General features: G+C 31.8%; 2 protein-coding genes and 1 long non-coding RNA gene across 6 annotated transcripts; 1 reads left to right on the forward strand and 2 right to left on the reverse strand.

Annotated features, from left to right (window-relative positions):
• Positions 1-2194: 2194 nt before the first annotated feature.
• Positions 2195-10747, reverse strand: LOC128875420 (uncharacterized). 4 transcript variants are annotated; one of them, XR_008456820.1, is made up of 5 exons: positions 10516-10747; positions 8273-9715; positions 6583-7627; positions 6455-6503; positions 2195-6348 (listed from the first exon to the last, which is right to left on the reverse strand). It is a non-coding gene; the product is annotated as an uncharacterized LOC128875420 (long non-coding RNA). The 4 variants fall into 4 exon arrangements; XR_008456821.1 differs by having other exon boundaries at positions 2195-6879; positions 6962-7627; XR_008456818.1 differs by having other exon boundaries at positions 6455-7627.
• On the forward strand, positions 10169-12150 carry LOC128875418 (60S ribosomal protein L23a). The gene is made up of 4 exons (XM_054120989.1): positions 10169-10305; positions 10754-11049; positions 11517-11644; positions 11819-12150. Exons 1-4 carry the CDS (start codon positions 10272-10274, stop codon positions 12078-12080), a joined length of 720 nt encoding a protein of 239 aa, XP_053976964.1. The 5' UTR covers positions 10169-10271; the 3' UTR covers positions 12081-12150.
• A 35-nt stretch (positions 12151-12185) lies between these two features.
• On the reverse strand, positions 12186-17557 carry LOC128875415 (pre-mRNA-splicing factor ATP-dependent RNA helicase PRP16). The gene is made up of 8 exons (XM_054120981.1): positions 16660-17557; positions 16295-16527; positions 15934-16217; positions 15188-15789; positions 14917-15060; positions 13869-14781; positions 12655-13330; positions 12186-12576 (listed from the first exon to the last, which is right to left on the reverse strand). The coding sequence occupies exons 1-8, from the start codon at positions 17164-17166 to the stop codon at positions 12495-12497; spliced, it is 3441 nt and encodes a 1146-aa protein (XP_053976956.1). The 5' UTR covers positions 17167-17557; the 3' UTR covers positions 12186-12494.
• Positions 17558-19138: the final 1581 nt, after the last annotated feature.

A 19138-nucleotide genomic window follows, 5' to 3' on the forward strand; every position in this document is an offset into this window, starting at 1 on the left:
CAAGGGACGAATACCACATTGATAAATTGAAAAATATTGTACGTTTTCGACAAATGTGTGAACAAAATCTGTAAAATTACGTGAAATTTTATATGTTGTTATATGTATATTCATACTTTGTATTAGATATACTGTAAACATCCATGTGTTTAATACAAATTAGAATGTAGCTTTTATTAAAAGATAATTGACAAAAATGGGACTATAATTTATAATTATTTCAATGTAAACATAACCATTTTTGTCAAAATACGTATGTTCAAACTTAACGTAACTCAATTTCCAATGCTCTAGTGATTGAACAACAATAAAATATTATAATATAATATTTTCTCAATTTTTTCCATGAAAATGGCTCGATATACAAAATCAATATAATAAACTTTATGCCAATTCGATATTGCCCTCAGGGGCTGTAGCTACGTTTGATTGTATAGCTACAGTACGGGTTTTGCAATCCCGAGGTACCTGAGCTAGAGGAGGGCCAGTTGGTCTGAATCACTAAACTATATTAATACTAACACAGTAGTACTAATATAGTTCAGTAAGTCCCAACAAAAATTAAAATTAAAATAACACACTCATTTTTTAATTAAATTATCATTTTAAAAATAGATTAAAAAGATGCAGTTTTTTTTTGTTGCGTGTTACCAAGAAAGGGATACATTATACAGATCTATGAATAAATACTTTGTACACATCGTTGATTTTGAGAAATACGAAAAATTGAGAGGTATTCTCAGCACATACTGTGTACATTGTAATCATGGATAATTGTTAGATTGTTCGAATTGTACGATCTAATCACGAGTCGTGTGGAAATTCTTCCATTATGAAATAACAAGAAAATAGAAAAACTCGTTATTTAACCATTTTTTTTTTTCTTTTAATTTACTTATTTCGCTTGTTTTGGATACAATGCTCATTCACTAACACGTCGAGGTTAAATTTAACGAGTATATAGTAGTATCGTGTAGTACGGTATGTAGTGATAAAGTCCTCCAGAACAATGCACCCAATACTATTTACTTAACCAAACAGTAAACAATTTAGATATCTTATCAACGTGCCTCGTAAAAACTAATCTGACAAACACATCTCTTGAAAACATACTCGAAAAGAATAAATAAACAGAATATGACATTTTTAAATATTATATGGTGTGAATTTGAGCCAAATCGGTCAATAAATAAGAATATCCACAAAAAAAAAACAACCCCAGCGCCACTTAGGAGGTTCTAACGCAAACAAAAATAATCCGTAGCACCACACGAATATATGGTGTGAATGTAAGGTGGATAACTTCAATAGTTCAGCCGTTGTGGTCAGACTTGAATACGCACCAACGTTTTTATTTGTTAAGATGATTTAAAAAACAAACAAACGCTGAAGCTACAACTTGCAAAATTGACAGCTGAATATGTTTTACTATACGGAAGAGTGTTTGAAGTTTATTATACGATCTGTTCAATTACATTTAACGAAGTCGTTGGGGAGAAAATAATTGGGCAAGTTGAAGTTTTATTGCCCGCACTTGTGCGTCGTGATGCAAGAAGTAGATCTCCGTCGAACAAATCAGAGCTGAAAAGCGTGTTCAAATCGTATCACTATACTGAGGACCAAAGGGTTTTCCAAAAGGGGCTTTAGAAATTTGATTTTTAATCAAATACAAATGGTATGGAATATATTCGATTTTTTGTTTTATCGTAAATGAAAGAACATACATGAATACAATTAAACGTGAAAAATGGCGTCGTTAAGTGTCTTTTGAAGAACTCTTTATAATACACTTCGAAGTAATAAATTAACATTGAGATAAAGTAATAAATTAACATTATAGAAGAGGTGATTTTTATGAATTATCGTATAGTTTAGTTTCCAACTTGTTTGATATATTATCGTATGCAAATAGTACTTAGAAGCGTAAACAAATATTTACAATTAATTTTTCCTACGGCATAGTACATCCACATCGTCACGAGATCGATAGGTGGCAGATAACTATTAACTTGAATTTTTGTTTATTTCTAACGAAATAATTTGTCCCTCAAGAGGTTAAAGAAATCCTCTCTTTCAAAATTGATGGCACTCCTCCTCCATCCTCCTCCATCCTCCTCCATCCTCCTCCTCCTCGTCATATTCCAGTTTCACAAACTTGATAATGACATTTCGGTCTTCATCTTCAGATCATTGAAATAAGGAATTACAGATAAGAGACTTCAAAGAAATTGATGATAAATCCAAAATCTAATCTTCCCCTCAACACAACTTGAGAGGATAACAAATTAAATTAATGAGATTTACAAGTGGTACTATCTAGACAGTACCATACAATTAGTTACCGACCGTCAGAGTATAATTTTAAGCAATTATATTTATAAACTGATTACGTGATCAATAACTTGTAAACGCTTATCGATACCGGCTACAATTACAGGTTCCCTGCTGAAATATACGCAATTGTGGCTGCGATTACAAATTACATTTTGCAATAGAAAGTAAAAGAAAATCTATAGAATGATGAATTAAAAGCAATTAGAGTTAATATTACATTTACATTTGTTTACAACACGAAATACAATTATATTTGATTTCTGAAGTAGAAAATAATTCGTTTATTATTTCTAATAACTTTTATTTTGTATCTCCTTATGAAAATACAAATCGTTCATTCAAAAATTTATTTTAATGCTATAAGAAATGTAGAAATAGTTGAGTATGTAATTATATTCATAGCACTCTATAACTAGTATACAGGTACCGAATACAATATGAGAATTAATCATTTGTACACAGGCAGAATACAAATTAAGAAGATAGTCATTCAAATCGTTTGTAATGAAAAAAAAAAAACATTTTGCTCGTCTTTGATTCACAGTTAGAACGGTGACAAATTCACATTATTTTAAGCAAATACATGAACACGTATTATATTTTTAGGAGTGTAAATTTTATAAACTTAGTTTTGGTAGAGACTGTTATCATTCGTAATCTTCCAGCCGTTAAATTCGCGATTATCATACATTATCCATTCTCGTCACGAGCCTCTATTCGATTAAAAAATGGTTCGATCGAATGACGTTCGTATTGCTGATTCTCATTTTAAGTTTACCAGGCACCCACTCTTGAAACTTCTTTACCCATTTCCCTTTAACACGCTCACTGCCAGACGAATACTTGTGAATATTTTTAAGATTATATTTTGGGATAATTGAAACCTATGTATATAATTTAACACCTTACCTTTAGAATTGATTATTTTAGTTCCTTAATGAAAAGCCCTGTCCTAAAACTCGTATGTCGTCAATAAAAAAACCCATACATGAGTGGTGGACAGGTGAAATGTTAATTCACATGTGAGATGTTTATTATAAAAATAGTATAAGTCTAATTTTTTTTTAATTGAGTTACTCAAAACAATATTTAGTTGTTTTTTTTTTGTGAAAAAGTTTGTCTCAACGAATTAATCTAATTTTTAGACACAGATATATTCTTTTGATATTGATAATCTGCATGTGATTGGAGGATGTAGGGCACTAGAGGACTCCAGAGCGAGAATCCTAGGACCCCGACACCTGGAATCCACCTATTTGGGAGGTCGAGCGCAGGAGCCCGGCCTCTTGCTTTCTCCTACGTAATACCTGCCCATATGGGCCCGAGTATAATGGTCCACGGAGACTGAGTGCTCCGTATCACTACTCAAACACTCATACTCATACTTCTGATATTTACAATAGACAGTCAATAGTATACAATATTTTTATAAATTCATCGAAAAGAAATTTGCCTGTACAATATTATTACATAAATGGTTTTTCTAAAAGTAAGATAAGTCCCTTTATAACGAGTAATAATTAAAATAACTTCTTAATCGAGTCAATTATTAATTATTACATTAATAATTACATTAATTAATAATAAAATTAAAATTGATATTGTCCATATTTCTCATAAAATCTTTATTATTACTGAAAGGGACACCAATTCATTTGTAGCTAGAATAACTTTTTATTTTCTTTAACAATTTTATTAATAATGTATAATACAATTTTATAAGCTGGTAGTTTTGAAAAATATTACCTACAATTAATTAACGTTTGCCAACATTTTGTAGTTAATTCAAACGCAAACACATAAATATCTCAATGTATGAATGAATGGACTTATACCAATTCCACGGTATAACTATTATTGATATAATTAACAGTGCTATAAATTCCGCGAAGTCTCTGAATTATATTACTATACGCAAAGGAAGATAAACGTAATCAGAAAATCGCAGTAATCAAAATGCTGCTGCTTTTACTCAATGTCTTTTAGCACCATAAACAAAGAACTAATCAGTCTTATCTACCGATGAATAACGTGTGTTAAAAAATTTATCAGTAAACTGATAAACAACCTCACGGAACTAATCAGATTCAGATAGCGAATATCGATAAGAATAATGTGCCTTTAAAATGTTATAATCTGAAAGGAAAGAGTTTGTGGATTTGTATCTCTACAACTTTGTTTTCATCTTTATAAAATAAGCTGACTGGATCGCACAGCTCGGAATTCTCGCTACAACCGCAAACCGATTATTTTGCAAAATTACGTGAAAAAAACAGCATACGTACATTCGTCTAGACGTATTCATTACAGATATTTCCTATTGACTAAGAACTGATAACAATAACGACACTACATTTATCATTACGTTTCGTAGAACTCAAGTTGTGAGTCAAATACTTTTGACGGAAATGTAAGTGGTTGTGACAGGTTAATAACCCCAGTATAAGCTACTTCCCCTTTTTTCAGTATGAGCTCCCTTCCCCCTCTTGCCAGTACGAGCTCACACTCCCCTTTTCTTAGTACAAGTTTCCACCTCCTCTTATACGTACGAGCTCTCACTCTCCCCTTTTCAATATGAACTCACACCTCGCACTCTCCTCTTGCCAGTACGAGCTCGCAAACCGATCTTCAAATAATTGCTCAATTATTATTTGTTTTATACAAAATCTAGGATTTAGTTCTGATTGGTCTCGACAGCGATCGAGTATCTGATATAGGTATACATATGTATATAGCTCCTTAGCTCGAAAAGTAAAGCACATAAAAGGTACAAGTACGCATCGATTTAGAATCGCGTCCTCTATACGCTAAGTATAGCGCAGTGGTCTTGAATCGTGAGCGTGTAACGAATAAATATTGGACTTTACCCAACTCCTTAACAGTGACAGAACATCTACGTTACAAAATCAAAGACACTGTACATTTAATGGCGCAAATAATTTTAAGATAATTGTACGAGATACGCCTACGAATACGCCTTCGAATTGACGGTTCTTTTAAATATCTTATTTTGATATTTCGCAAGTTTCCCAAACTTTATAGTATATATCCGTGTAAATATATGAAAGTGACAAATTGTTTAGGAATGTAAATTACGATCATTATCACTTTTTGCCCGTTAGAGTTGTTATCTTACTATATTAGTGCCCGTTATAACTTGCATGTAATATTTAAATTTAAATTTAAAATAATAATTCTATCTATTTAGATTAGATCGTGTCGATTTAAACAATTTTTTATAATTGTAATTATTTAATTTCATTATACATATGATAATCATGATTTTTCCTACGTAATGTTTTTGGTTTTTATTCTTAAAAAAACCGAGCATCAAATTCCGAAATGTGTAGAATGTTAAAACTAATATAAAACGTCTAAACAGTCTCAGTTTTAATTATTACCGACACTCATACATGTTTAATAAATGCATAATATTAAGAACAATCAGGTTGTATTAACAGTTCTTGACGTCTGAAAGTTCACAACGTAATATCGCGTGTATCGTAATTGTAATGCATCCAACGTGTTGTATTAGTTACATAATGTATGCTTGTCTGCAATCTGTGTGACATACGTTAGAAATAATTAATACATTAAGACTGTCTGGAATTTTTGTTCAAATTTGAAATTTTATTTAACAATACCTGGTTATATCTTTTTCTAAAAGTGAGTAAAATATTAAATGTATCATTTACTTTTAGTTATTTACCTTTTCAGAATACTAATTAGAACAGAATATTCTCATGGTTAAGAAAAATATCATAGATGAGCGAAGCCTATAATTACTTGTACATAGATATAGGTTTCTTAAGCACTTCCTTGTAATTTTATACTGCAATGTGGTAATACACGACTGCTAACATAATTTTATGTCTGCACGATAGGGAGAGTTTATGTCATCATTTCGATATCTTTGAAATTGTGTTTTGTCGTAAAAAAAGGTAAAAGAAATTTCAATAATGTCTCATCTTCCAATAAAGGAAGTTGTGATATTACTCAATGTATTTCTATTCTCTGAAAAAGGAAATTGAGGTAAGTAGTTTACCTTGGAACAAGATATTACATCATTTGTCATGTACATCAGGCAAGAAATCATAAAATTCTCAAAACAATGGTATACCTTTAATCAATTTCAAGGTTTTGTCATTATAATATTTACAATGTAGAGTCTGCAAGAAGAACATGAAATCTATATGTAGTGATGAAGTTTTAGTGATTCTTCTACATTAAGAATATATTTGAAGTTACATTTGAACTTCAATTGTGTTAGTTGTATTGCAATTGCAAAGTTGTTGTGCAATTATCAAATGATTCCCATCGATTCATTTGGAAGAATAGCAATACTTTGAGGAACCAGCAACTGATTTATTATCTTTATTGCTTAATATCTCTTATGGAGTTACACCACCTTTGCAGATTTTTTGTACCATTACTGTATGCCTGATTGTAATAAGTAAATTTTTTCTTGAATGCATAAATTTATTAATTTATAAAAGAGGTATCAATGCATATGTATACATATATACTATAGTGGTACTTTGATTCCTAGTGGGAATTCAAACTAAATAAAACATATGTAGTAAGAAATAATCTAATCTATAAATTGATAATCCATTTAAACACTCACTTCATACAAATATTGACGGCACACTGTTATATATAACGGTTTCTGGGACGCGTCACATATACATATATAGGTTAAAAATTTTAGGTTAACCTTTTTAGGCTCGATGTACAATGTAATGCTCGTAAACTTTGAAATTATTTTTTTTTATAGGTAATGACTAATTCCAAAAAATAATTAATATTACATACTCACAAGCGACTTTTATTCAAACATTTTGCATGACAATTAAAGCCATCAGTCAGAGAATATCACGAATATTTGGATGGTAATGTAACGTAACAGATTATTACAGTTAAGAACATTAAAAATTTTAAATATTTTTATTGCGAACCATGTCGTGTTTTACATATAAAATAAATAAACTACATAAATTTTACAGAAAACTTGTATCAATCTGTTATTTTTTCCTCTCTTTATTAAAAGAATTCGTAATTGAAATAATTATTGATGTATGTTACAATTAACATATTTAATTCTGTAATTATCAGTGACACAGAAACGATTTTACTTCAAATTTAATTGAGAAAAATAAATGTTTTCCTATAAATTTTTGTTGCGACTTTACACTTGAAATATCGTTGCGCTTTATACTGTTTCCGCAATATCTCTCTTTCCATTTTTTCTATTGGCCAACCAAAAATGACATATCCATGATTGTATGTACACCTGTAAAAATCTAGCAAAGCTGCCTCTAAGAACTTTCTAAGATAACGCTAAGCTTAGAAATTCTAAGGGGTATATTTATAACATTCTTACAGGAATTTTCACGTTCACGACCAAGGTCTTAATTAATAAAGTAACTGAATAATTTATTAATTATACAACAAACTTTCGTACGATGGCATTTATAGCAAATTTCGAAAAAGGGGAGGTTACTCAATTCGATATGTATATTTTTTTTTCTTTTTACTTGGTAAGACTAAATTATCCAAGCGCAGATACACCTTAGATAAGAGGTCCATTGGTTCCATTCTTTTTTAGAACAGGGCCTAATTGACATCAAAGATGTCGACAAGTTTCGCTTCTGTCCTACTCTGTGCTCTTCGCGTACAAGCCCGAACTGTTGTTTTAAAGAAGACGCTGATAACCAGACTTTATTCTTATTCGGCAAGAATTAATGTAGCCGGATGTATATATGTAGAAGCACGAAACTATATGCCACACTCGCAAAATGTTTTTTTTTTTTTTAAATGTTTTTATGAGTGATGATCTCACACCCACATGCACATATACATAGAACTATTACTAGTTTTATTACTCCACCATTCACCATTGACATTACCACCTGTTGAAATGTGTCATTGTATTTACCTGAATCAGTGTTTCCGATTAAATCAAATTTTAATAATGAATTCGTTGTTATTTCCTCGTTGAAAACTTGGCAGAATAAAAATTGGAGATAATGGATGGCCACGTGAGTGCACTTTCTGTCTTTTCAATTTTTCCTTAAGTGCGCTGCACTCGCGTTAAAATGATCTAGATACACTAGTTTCTCACCACTGAATAATCGGTACACGTAACAGCGCATTAGTTCAAACCCGTCACATTCCACACATTAAGCGACTAACTATAAGTCCGTCTAGTCGTGTGGGTCGACTTTGTCTGTCAGGAACTTGGAGCAGAACGTATTTTTCCCGTAACGCGAAAGGCATAAGTTAATCCAAGTTTAAGAAAGACGGAAGAATATAAAGAACGAAGAGAGATTATCGGATGAGTCCGTTTATAATACGTAGCCGGAAGGTTATAATGTGCGCGGGTTATTTGAAATATGTTACAATATCAAAGCTCATTGTCAGTTAGATATTGTTCTATTTCTACTTTATTTGTTAGCTTATTTAATTCTTTGATTATTTCTCATTTAGTGGATGTTGTCCATCATTTTATGCATATATGTATAATAACTTTTGAAAAAATTATAAAAATAATTTACATGGTCAAATGAATAAGAAAATTGCAAAACATTGACATTGATAATTTTAAAACAAAGAATATTAATAAACACTACTAACAAATACAAACGAGAAGAGGCTAAAATATTTGAGTCCTACATATTAAACAGAAATAAACCTGTTTATTCAATTTCAACTGCATCAAGTGATTCTTTCTCTGTTAACAAATTTTAAACAATCATACAAATCCTATGAATTCATTTTTATAATTCCTAGAGATCAGATTCTCTAAACCTTAAAATCTTGTATTTTCTTATGTTTTTTTTTTGTTAACCTTTCCCCTTTAAGCCCTTCGAGATTCATTATTAGTAAGAATTTGCTATTATTAAACAATACCAATACAATAAATATTCATATACTGTAGTTAATCTAATAATTTGATACATAACATTCTGCAAAAAACGAAACTAGAATAGTATTTAATTTCCTTTTTTAGCGTTCTTTTAAGTGTATCATACTATTACATCATGTGACTAATGATAAAATAGATTCCTCTACCTCTGACAAATTTATTGTTCTTTTCCAATCATGAACATACGAACAATTTCAGAAAACATGACCCCACATGACCTACATCCTGCATGACCGTAGTTAGAACCAATCTAGACCATCAAATAGAATATTTGTAAATACGTTTTTAGTAGTAATAATATCCACCAGAGGCACTGAATTGTCCCTCCCCCTCTCCCCAAGTTACTCTTCATCCTTTCTCACAACTCGCAAGTTTTCGTTTTACTTTCCAATAATAAAAGTTCAGATTTTCTGATTTCAATATATTTCTTGTTGAGCTTTGCTTGATATACGCCTGTAAAGAGTTAAGGGGTATATAACAAAATTAAGCAAACTATAATGTCATTAACTATTAATAGTTACAATTATATAATGTTTACAATAAAAAATGTATCCCCGGAAATGAAAATAATTAGAATATGAATTCCAATTCTTAAAAGAAATATAGTATAGCACTTTGATTCAAAGGTATAGCATGGGTAAATTTGTTAAATTTTACAAGTTTTTCATACACTAGTTATAACTTTGCAAAATGCACTCTTGTTAACTTTACAGTTACAGACACTAATAAATAACTAAATTTATCTACCTTGTGTATACAAAAATAATAAAAATAATGTGAATTCAATTTGAAAAAGTTGTAAAGTATCCGATGTAATAAAATTCTTTAAATTAATTTAGAAAAAATGAACGGAATTGTACCACATTAGTAAAATTAGTAAAATGTACGTTTAATAGAAATTGCGATTTTATCTTTTTGTAATAACAAATTTACATGTCAACGATTAACGTAGTGAATTCATTTCCTTACATGTCAGTTTCCGGTACAAGTTATCTTTCTTTTTAGCAAAATGGCTCCAAAACCGAAGCCCACCGATAAAGCAGGTATATTTCTTAAATTGTTAATAAAAGTTAGTTTTATTTTAAAAGATGATACAAATGTTTCATGAAGTTATAACGAGCGATGGATAAAAATATATTTCTGAAATAAGTGATACGAAACTTTGTTTAACTGATATGTCTTCGCTTTCAACTTTTGCCATGTGGTCGCGATTTTATATTTATACATTATAAAAACCATTGATATGCTCGTACCTTTTTTTATTTTTCCACTACTTTCAAAATGCTTATTAGATGTATTTGAGTAATTGATGTAAAAGAGTGTTCAACAAAATTGTGATATTTCATAGTTTGTATACGGTCGACATAACCTAAAACATAAATGACATGTTAGAGTATGGTGTTACATTATTTTGTTAAGAATGTTATATTTTAAATATTTGGTTAATAAGGCGTAATTCCATTATTTACCTATTGCCCTTTCTTTCCGAAGCCAGCAAATCTTCTGAAAAGAAAACAGAAAAAAAAGGTGAGAAGAAGCCAACCGCTTCTTCAACATCTAAAGTGACAAAACCAGCTGCTAAGCCAGCTACTGCAAAGAAACCAGCAGCTGCCAAATCAGCGAGTGCTGCAAAGCCTGCAGCAAAACCAGCTGCAAAACCTGCACCCAAAGTTGCTGCTAAGCCATTAATTAGCAAACCTAAAAAAAATGTCCAAGCAACAAAGAAAACACCCAAAGGTGGAAAACCAGCTGCGCCACTTCAAAAGGCACTTAAAGTTCAGAAAAAGGTAAATATACACCAGGCGATTCTAGAAACTGGGGTAGACTATAGCATATTTTTAAACGTTTAACTTGAATTCTATAAAAGAGAATCTTTTGATAAGCTAATTTTTAGTTTTAGCGCACATATCTTTTCAATCAAACCATATATTTTTGTTTGTATAGAAAAATTCTTATTTCGAATATTCGTAAAGAAGATTTCTTGTTTTGCAACAACAATTATATCAAAAAATACTTTCCAATATTGATAGTATTTTCATTTGGATAAAAGCTACAGCTTGTCCCAATTTCTGGAAACATTACTAAAAAATGTTTACATTTTATACATAAAATATTTTCATGATGACATATATTAGGGAATCTCTTTGAATGTTTATGATAACAATTTTACAACAGTACTGATTAAATGAGAGAAAGATAAATAATTTTTGGATAATTAGTAATAAAATTAAAATAATGTATTTCTATTGTGTAGATATTGAAAGGTGTTCATGGATCAAGAGTACGAAAAATAAGGACATCTGTACATTTCCATCGACCAAAAACGTTCAGGCCACCAAGGAATCCAAAATATGCAAGGAAGTCTGTACCAAATAGAAATCGGTAAGTGCTACAAAACTACATGCATAAAAAATATGTTTGCAAATTTCCATATTTTGTGTTTTGTTCATATACTAGAATTTGTGTTTCAATTATAAGAACTATTAATATGTATTGAATACAATATAAAATTAAATATTTATAAAAAACATCTAAAACATATTTTGTTCTTTTCAGTATGGATGCATTTAATATTATTAAATTTCCATTAACTACTGAAGCTGCTATGAAAAAGATTGAAGACAATAACACATTAGTGTTTATTGTCCATACTCGTGCAAACAAATACCACATCAAAGCTTCTATCAAAAAACTGTATGATGTTGATGTCGCTAAGGTTAACACGTTAATCAGGCCTGATGGTAAAAAGAAAGCGTACGTACGCTTGACGCGTGATTACGATGCGCTTGATGTTGCTAATAAAATTGGTATAATATAAGTGTACCTGTACATGACTTGTGTGAAAGGGAGGATATATCTGTAACGATAATAAAAATTTACAAAAGCTATTTCATTATTTTATTTCTTTTTAAATTCTTCTATATTTTCTGCATATACATTGTAATTTTACACTTTCTATAATTGAAAAATTTGTTTGAAAAATAACCTTATTATGAAATTACATTTTTTTTTTATGAAAAATTCACCTTCATATTTATACAGAAAGTACTTGTTAGAATACATAACAATAGAGTATGTTATACTTAAATTAAGAACAATAAAAAAATGTAGAGAGTCTATGCAAAACATTTAATATAAATCAGTGCTTAACAATTGACGTGACTACTTTGTAAAATTACTACAAATTTCTATCGTACATTACATTTTATATTTACACATTTTAAGAGTATGATTACAACCCTAATCTACCTGGAGTCTTACGGTAAGGAGCTGGTGTTCCTGGTTCTCTGATACCCGGTGTCAATATTTCTTTTCTATAAACGAAACAATGCAATTGTAAACAAGATAATGCAACTTTGTGAAAGAAAGTAAAAATTAAGAAAACAACTTACTTCCTGATAGAAGCTTGCTCTCGTTCAAGTTGCTCTTGTGCGCGCGCTTTCATTTCTTCTTCGGCTTCCTTCATTTGTCCTTCCATTTCATGCAAATGTTGCATTGCCTTGCGTCTTTTTGCACGTCCGCTTCTTCCAGTTTCCTTCACGCTGAAGAACATAGGACCCAATTCAGCAAGCCAGTGTCCATCGACGGCAGTGACGCATTGCATGTACTCTTTGGCAGTCATCACAAGCTCGTGATACACTACATAGTCCGGTGTAAATCCCATACCAAACAGAGCTGAAGTTGGATGAAGGTGGCAAGGCATCCCGGTACGACAATTAACGTATTCGCCAATACCCTTTAAACGAGCTGCTTGGTGAAAATATGCAGAACAAATACATTTCCGTACAATGTCCCAATCAGTGCCACAGCTCACAACTTCCATCTTTTGTTGTTTTAGGATTTCTTCAAGCTGTTGTCGAACTTCTCTTACTTTACGCATTGCCTTTGCATGTATAAAGTGATCGTTGCACCATGAACTAGAATAACCATTCGCTTTCCACTGATTGTACACGTTCAAGTATGTTAAATGATCAGACTCGGGTACTTGGAATTTTTCCCTTGCTGAATCAGAATCTTCCTCGCGTCCTTTTGGTCGATAAAATATCGATGGTACCGATAACATTGACACTGGAAGAGATATTGTAACTCTGTATAATTATTACTCATCAAGTTCTTTGAGGATGGGATGTGTAGTCTTTGCGAACTTAACGAAACATATTTTACAGTTTGTAAAATAAATAAATATATAATGTGAAAAACCCTCAGGGGCTGTAGGTAACATTATATTTGAATGTAACTACAGTACGGGTTTAGCAACCCCGAGGTACCCGAGCTACTAGGGATCCAGCGAGCCCCAAGACTAATAGCATCCCTAATAGAGATACCAGAAATGAATAGAAGTATGCAACAAGCAATGAAAAAAGTATAGAACCAGCTGTAATGCGATATAAAGCAAAAATGTATGAGAGGATAGAGTCATAAAAATATTCAGGTAAAGCTACAATAGATGTAAACGGTGGAGTTAGATCTACCTGACCTGAACACCCATTAAACTCTCAATAAATTTAATGCAAAGAAGAACAATAATAAAAAGAAAATTCAAGAATATTTTAAATATAAGAATGTAATAACGAAACAGTGCTGTGTACTTCATAAACATACATACCTATAATGAGGATATCGGCGGTGCAACCAAGCTGAGAAGCAACTATCAGCATTTGACATTGAGGAGGATCTAAAGGAAATTCTGCCATTTGTCGTCCCAAAGGTGTTAGGCGTCCTGTGTGATCCAGTGCACCCAAAATCCATAATTGATATAAAGAATTTAATATGTTATCTTGAGGTGGAGGATCCATAAAATGAAAGGCTAGTAAATCTTGGACACCTAAAGACTTCAGTAACAATACAGTATTTGCTAAATTTGTTCTCTGTATCTCTGGAACTCCGGTTAGTAGCAATTCATCCAAATACTGTCTTCTCGTATACAATCTAAAGCAGGTGCCAGGACCGGTACGTCCTGCCCTTCCTGCTCTTTGGTCGGCATTAGCTCTAGATACAGGATACACCTGTAAAGCATCCATGCCAATTCGTGGATTATAGACTTTTAATTTGCAGTAGCCTGAATCCACAACAAATACAATTCCATCGACAGTCAATGAAGTTTCTGCTATATTTGTCGCTACAACACATTTTCGCAAGCCTCCTTCTGAACGTTGAAAGATCTTGGCTTGTAGATCCGAAGGTAACTGGGAGTAAATAGGCAAAATAGACAGTAGAGGAGCTGATTCTATTTCCGCTAAACGTTCCTTTAACGCTTCACATGTGACCTCAATATCTTCTTGACCAGGCATGAAAACTAATACATCACCAGAACGTGGTTGCAAATGAATTTGTAGCACTTGTTTTACTGCAGCATCTACGTAATCCTCGACTGGATTTTTGGCATGTAATATTTCAACAGGAAATGTACGGCCAGGAATTTGGAACGTTGCAGCATTTCCAAAGAATGCTGAAAATTTGCTTGAATCCATTGTAGCAGATGTTACAATCAATTTCAAATCATGTCGACGAGCTACAACCTACAACATTTTTTTAAACATTAAAAAGTATAAAAAATTAAAAATATATAAATTTATCTTATTGAAGTATTGCAAGTTAACTCTTTCACAACTTAAAGAGCTTAGTCTTCTTGGGATTAAAAATTAAGTACTTACCTCTCTGAGCAAGCCAAATAAGACGTCAGTAGACAAAGATCTTTCATGAGCTTCGTCCATAATAATAACGCTATATCGATCCAAATCTCCTTCTCTTAAGCTTTCTCTTAACAAAATACCATCAGTCATATATTTAATAACAGTCTACAAAGAAGAATACGAATTATTTTAGGACCACTCTATCCTTTACTTTTTTCCAAATTATAATTTCTTTATATTTTAATTAAGTTTGTTAGCGCGCTACTATTAAAATTAAAAATATAACACGTACATCTTTCGAAGTACAATCTTCAAAACGGATAGCGTAACCAACTTTATCTCCTAAAGTAGTAGCCATTTCATCCGAAACTCTCTTAGCCACGGACATAGCTGCTACTCTTCGAGGTTGCGTACATCCAATTATTCCATAACGACTGTAACCATCTTCGTGAAGGTATTGTGTCAATTGTGTAGTTTTTCCACTGCCAGTTTCTCCAATTATGACTACTACACTATTTTCTCTGATAACGTTTAATAATTCTTGACGTACAGCAAATACTGGGAGACTTCTCCTTTGATTTTGAATCAGTCTGTATTTGGCTTCCCCAGTAACTTCGTCAGCTCCTATGTGACGGGCATATTTTTGACCAGCTTTAAAATCAGTTTCTTGCCCTGGATCTTCTTTATCTTCTTTGTTTCTGTTACGAACACCCATAATATTGCCAATGTGAGTTCCAGCCAGTTCCCAATGCTTCTTTTGAGCTCTGCGTCGCTCTTTCTGTTCGCGATATGCTCGTACCAACGCTGATCCTTTTCTTGCTACAAGGGCCATGTCAGAAGTGGGATCACGTACAGGAACTACTGGCTCTGGTTGCTTAGTAAATACGATTCGACCTAGCCAATTTCATATAATTTTAATATTATAGTACCTTCTCTATTTTTCTTTACTAGAAAACTTAACGTATTATATTCCTCTTACTTCAAATAACACAAGATAAAACATAAGATTAAGTATGAAATGCAATAAAAATGTTTTACCATCCAAAAATGGTGGGACAACATTGTGAACTAGGAGATGTACCCTAGTTTCTCCTTCATCATCGAAATCATCATCGTGGTCTAGCGAACTCACGACACCAGATGTTAACATTCTGTTACGTTCCCATAATTCATTGTCTTTATTTATTTGTCGTTGCTGCGCAGAAAGCCGTTTCTGTCGTTTTGCTTCAAGTTCCATTTCCTTCTTACGTGTATATTCTTCCGATACATCAGCAAATGCATGATTTTCTCCATCGTCTAAAGCATACCATTCCCTGTCTAATCTAAATACAAATATTTACTTTTTAATTAGCGCAATAGATAAAAGTATATTTATTTATAGCATTATAATAACAAATACCTTTGTTGTTCTTCTTCCCATAATTCTTTTTCTTCTCCATCTACCATAGGTGTAGCACCACTGGGCTTGTAGTCTTTATTCCAAGAGTTATATTTATACGAAGGTGTGAATTCACTTCTAATACTATCACGACCGTCTCTACTGCTATAAAGATTTGGCGTGGGATGGTCCCAACTTGATTTTCTTGGTTCTTCGTCATCGTCATCGTCCCAATTGCTTTTGGATGTTGGATCCTATAATGATTGAACAAAAATTATCTCTTATGTAGCATACAATTATTTACATTAATTAAATGCAAATTACTATTACTTTTTTATTTAATTGTGTCATAGTATATAATTTATTAGGAAGATTTTTTTATTTACCTTTGTTTTGAATACTGGGGTTTGCGGTTCATCTTTGAATCTTAAAGGTGTTTGTCTTACGCTACCTCTACCTCTACTTCTTTCACTTTCTCTATCTGCTTCTCTATTTCTATCTCTTCTTCCATCACTGTCATGACTACGATCTTTGTGACCATGTCTGTGATGTTTATCTTGTGCACTTAATCGTTGGTGTTTCAATCGGGTTTCTAATCTTTGTTGAGCTTCGGAATTTACTCCACCAGTATGAGTTGGTGTTTCCTCCGCATAAGATCGGTATTTTCTCCCTTTATTCTCCGACTTTTGTGAGTTTGACTGAGGCTTTGATGAACTCTGCTCTTGTGCATTTTCTTGCCTTTTTCGTTTCGCGAGTTTATCAAGGCCCAAAACAGATATCTGAGGTTTTTTAAATGTATGATCAGAAGGCTTTTTACGAATAATTAAGCCTCCTGCTTGATTTTTATCTGTTCCTTCTAACCTATATAAACTTGAATCACTTGATGCATCCATTTTTCATGTGGTGTAACATTTATCGTTAAGAACTCAAACGATTTGCAATTTATAGAAATATCATAATGTTAATCTTTTCATATGTACATATGTATGTCTAAACATGCATAACGAATTATAATCAAGGTTAGATATATATATTTAATTCTCAAGACTCAAAGTTTCGTGATTCTATGACAGTATTAGTGCTGTCACAAAACCTCTATTGTACTGTTATTCTACTCTGTGATCTGTGACGTATGACTGACGTTCGTGGCATTGATCTAGTGATCCTCTAGAAGATCAGTTGTTCGTGGTGGATTGTAGCGCCATCTCGCAAGGTTGAATAGTTTCTCCAAGGTTTCAATTGGTTTCAAATATTTGTCAAAGTTATTTTTAAATTCTCGGTAACTAACAAACTACAAAACTGTTTTCGTATAAATTTTAGCTCTCCTTGATAAGTTTGATGAGTATGTAATAACACTGATAATTATCTGACGTAGGTTTCTATAAACAGTAATTTAGTAGTAAGTTACCAGTGTAGGTACATATTCAGATCATAAAAGATATTTACTTTTATAAAGTTAAGTGCAATATATGTATAATTATAGTGTAACAAATGTACCTGGAGGATTTTGACTTCTATTTGTCTGAAGTTTGAAATGAAGGTTTAAAGTAAAAGGTCTAAATCAAGGTTCGCTAGATAGCTTTATTGATGAGTCTTCTAATAGCATACCCGGGACAACATACTCCTTTTTATCCATTAAACTATACTAATAATATAGTTCAGTGTTTTTGTCCCTCTCTTTTTCCAGTCTACTGTAGGCCATATTTACTAGGTTAAGAGTAGACATGTGGCAGACAGTTTGCTTTTTTTTCTGACTTTGGCATGTTTACATACACCGCTGATCACATGTATTGATAAACCAAAGAGTGATTATATCGACGGTTTTTTTGGAAAAGAGTGATCTCAGTAGAGTACCGAAATTTCTTGTTTATATTTGAATAACTTTACCGCCTTTTTAATAGATAAATGGCGTCTTTCATCATTATGTTATCCAACTGTTCAACATACGTGATTACAGATGGAGCTACTTAACTTCCCAAAATATCTAACATTCTAACCTATAAGTGATAAGACACATGAATCGCTATGAAACGAATAATGCTTTGACTATAGATTATAACGTGTAATGTATATAATAGATTATTAATACAACGATCAAATTATTATATATTAGATATATCTCGTATTTTCAGAGTTAATTTTATATAACCTATACGAGTTCGATGGTCGCTACGAAATTACAAGGTTCTGAATAATTCTGTGATAGGTAGAATATAAAATGCGTTATTAACTCTAGCATTGGATTCTTATTTATTAAATTAATTCAATACATATGCAATAGTTTGCACAGTTGTTATGAAATGACAGTGCTCTCAATAGTTTGTGGTAGATAAAGCATAATGTACATTATTAATATAAGGATCCATAAGCATTATATATTAACTCGAATTAATGCTATTTTCAGGATTAATTGTAATATATGCCACTATATTGAACCATAACAAGATATTGATAATTATTACTTTACTGTGTAATTACAAGTATTAATGTGTATCTGTATAGATTGATTTACTTGCTGATTTTTTAAAAAAGCCTACTGACTTTTTAACATTGTGGCAAAAACCCCATGTTTGCAGATATGATTTATCAAGAAGTATCTGCCTTAACATAAAGGCTTACTAACTCAACACTACATTCATTTCATATGCACAAGTGCACACGGGAGTGTCCATTTAAAATTAAAAAACTGGGTGTTTTCCATACTATTAGTATTTGAAAAAACAAAATCTCAAATCCCCTTTTGGAATACAATACATTAGAATATAAAAATTATACAGTATACACTATAATACATTACAATATCAAGAGTGTATAAGACATTAATGAAATGAATCAATGTCAAATTAAAATATTAAAAATATACAA

The sequence above is a fragment of the Hylaeus volcanicus genome, chromosome 4 (genome assembly GCF_026283585.1).
Source record: "Hylaeus volcanicus isolate JK05 chromosome 4, UHH_iyHylVolc1.0_haploid, whole genome shotgun sequence".
In the NCBI taxonomy this organism is placed as follows: domain Eukaryota; kingdom Metazoa; phylum Arthropoda; class Insecta; order Hymenoptera; family Colletidae; genus Hylaeus; species Hylaeus volcanicus.

What these genes read in the sequence shown, in the direction of transcription:
- LOC128875418 (XM_054120989.1), top strand. Translation starts at nt 10,272, where the DNA reads ATGGCTCCAAAACCGAAGCCCACCGATAAAGCAG. An exon ending in GAAGCCCACCGATAAAGCAG is followed by an intron (nt 10,306 to 10,753) that starts GTATATTTCTTA and finishes TTCTTTCCGAAG; the next exon opens with CCAGCAAATCTTCTGAAAAG. An exon ending in CACTTAAAGTTCAGAAAAAG is followed by an intron (nt 11,050 to 11,516) that starts GTAAATATACAC and finishes TCTATTGTGTAG; the next exon opens with ATATTGAAAGGTGTTCATGG.
- LOC128875415 (XM_054120981.1), bottom strand. Translation starts at nt 17,166, where the DNA reads ATGGATGCATCAAGTGATTCAAGTTTATATAGGTTAGAAGGAACAGAT. An exon ending in TGGGAAGAAGAACAACAAAG is followed by an intron (nt 16,218 to 16,294) that starts GTATTTGTTATT and finishes ATTTGTATTTAG; the next exon opens with ATTAGACAGGGAATGGTATG. An exon ending in GAGCAAGCTTCTATCAGGAA is followed by an intron (nt 12,577 to 12,654) that starts GTAAGTTGTTTT and finishes TTTCGTTTATAG; the next exon opens with AAAAGAAATATTGACACCGG.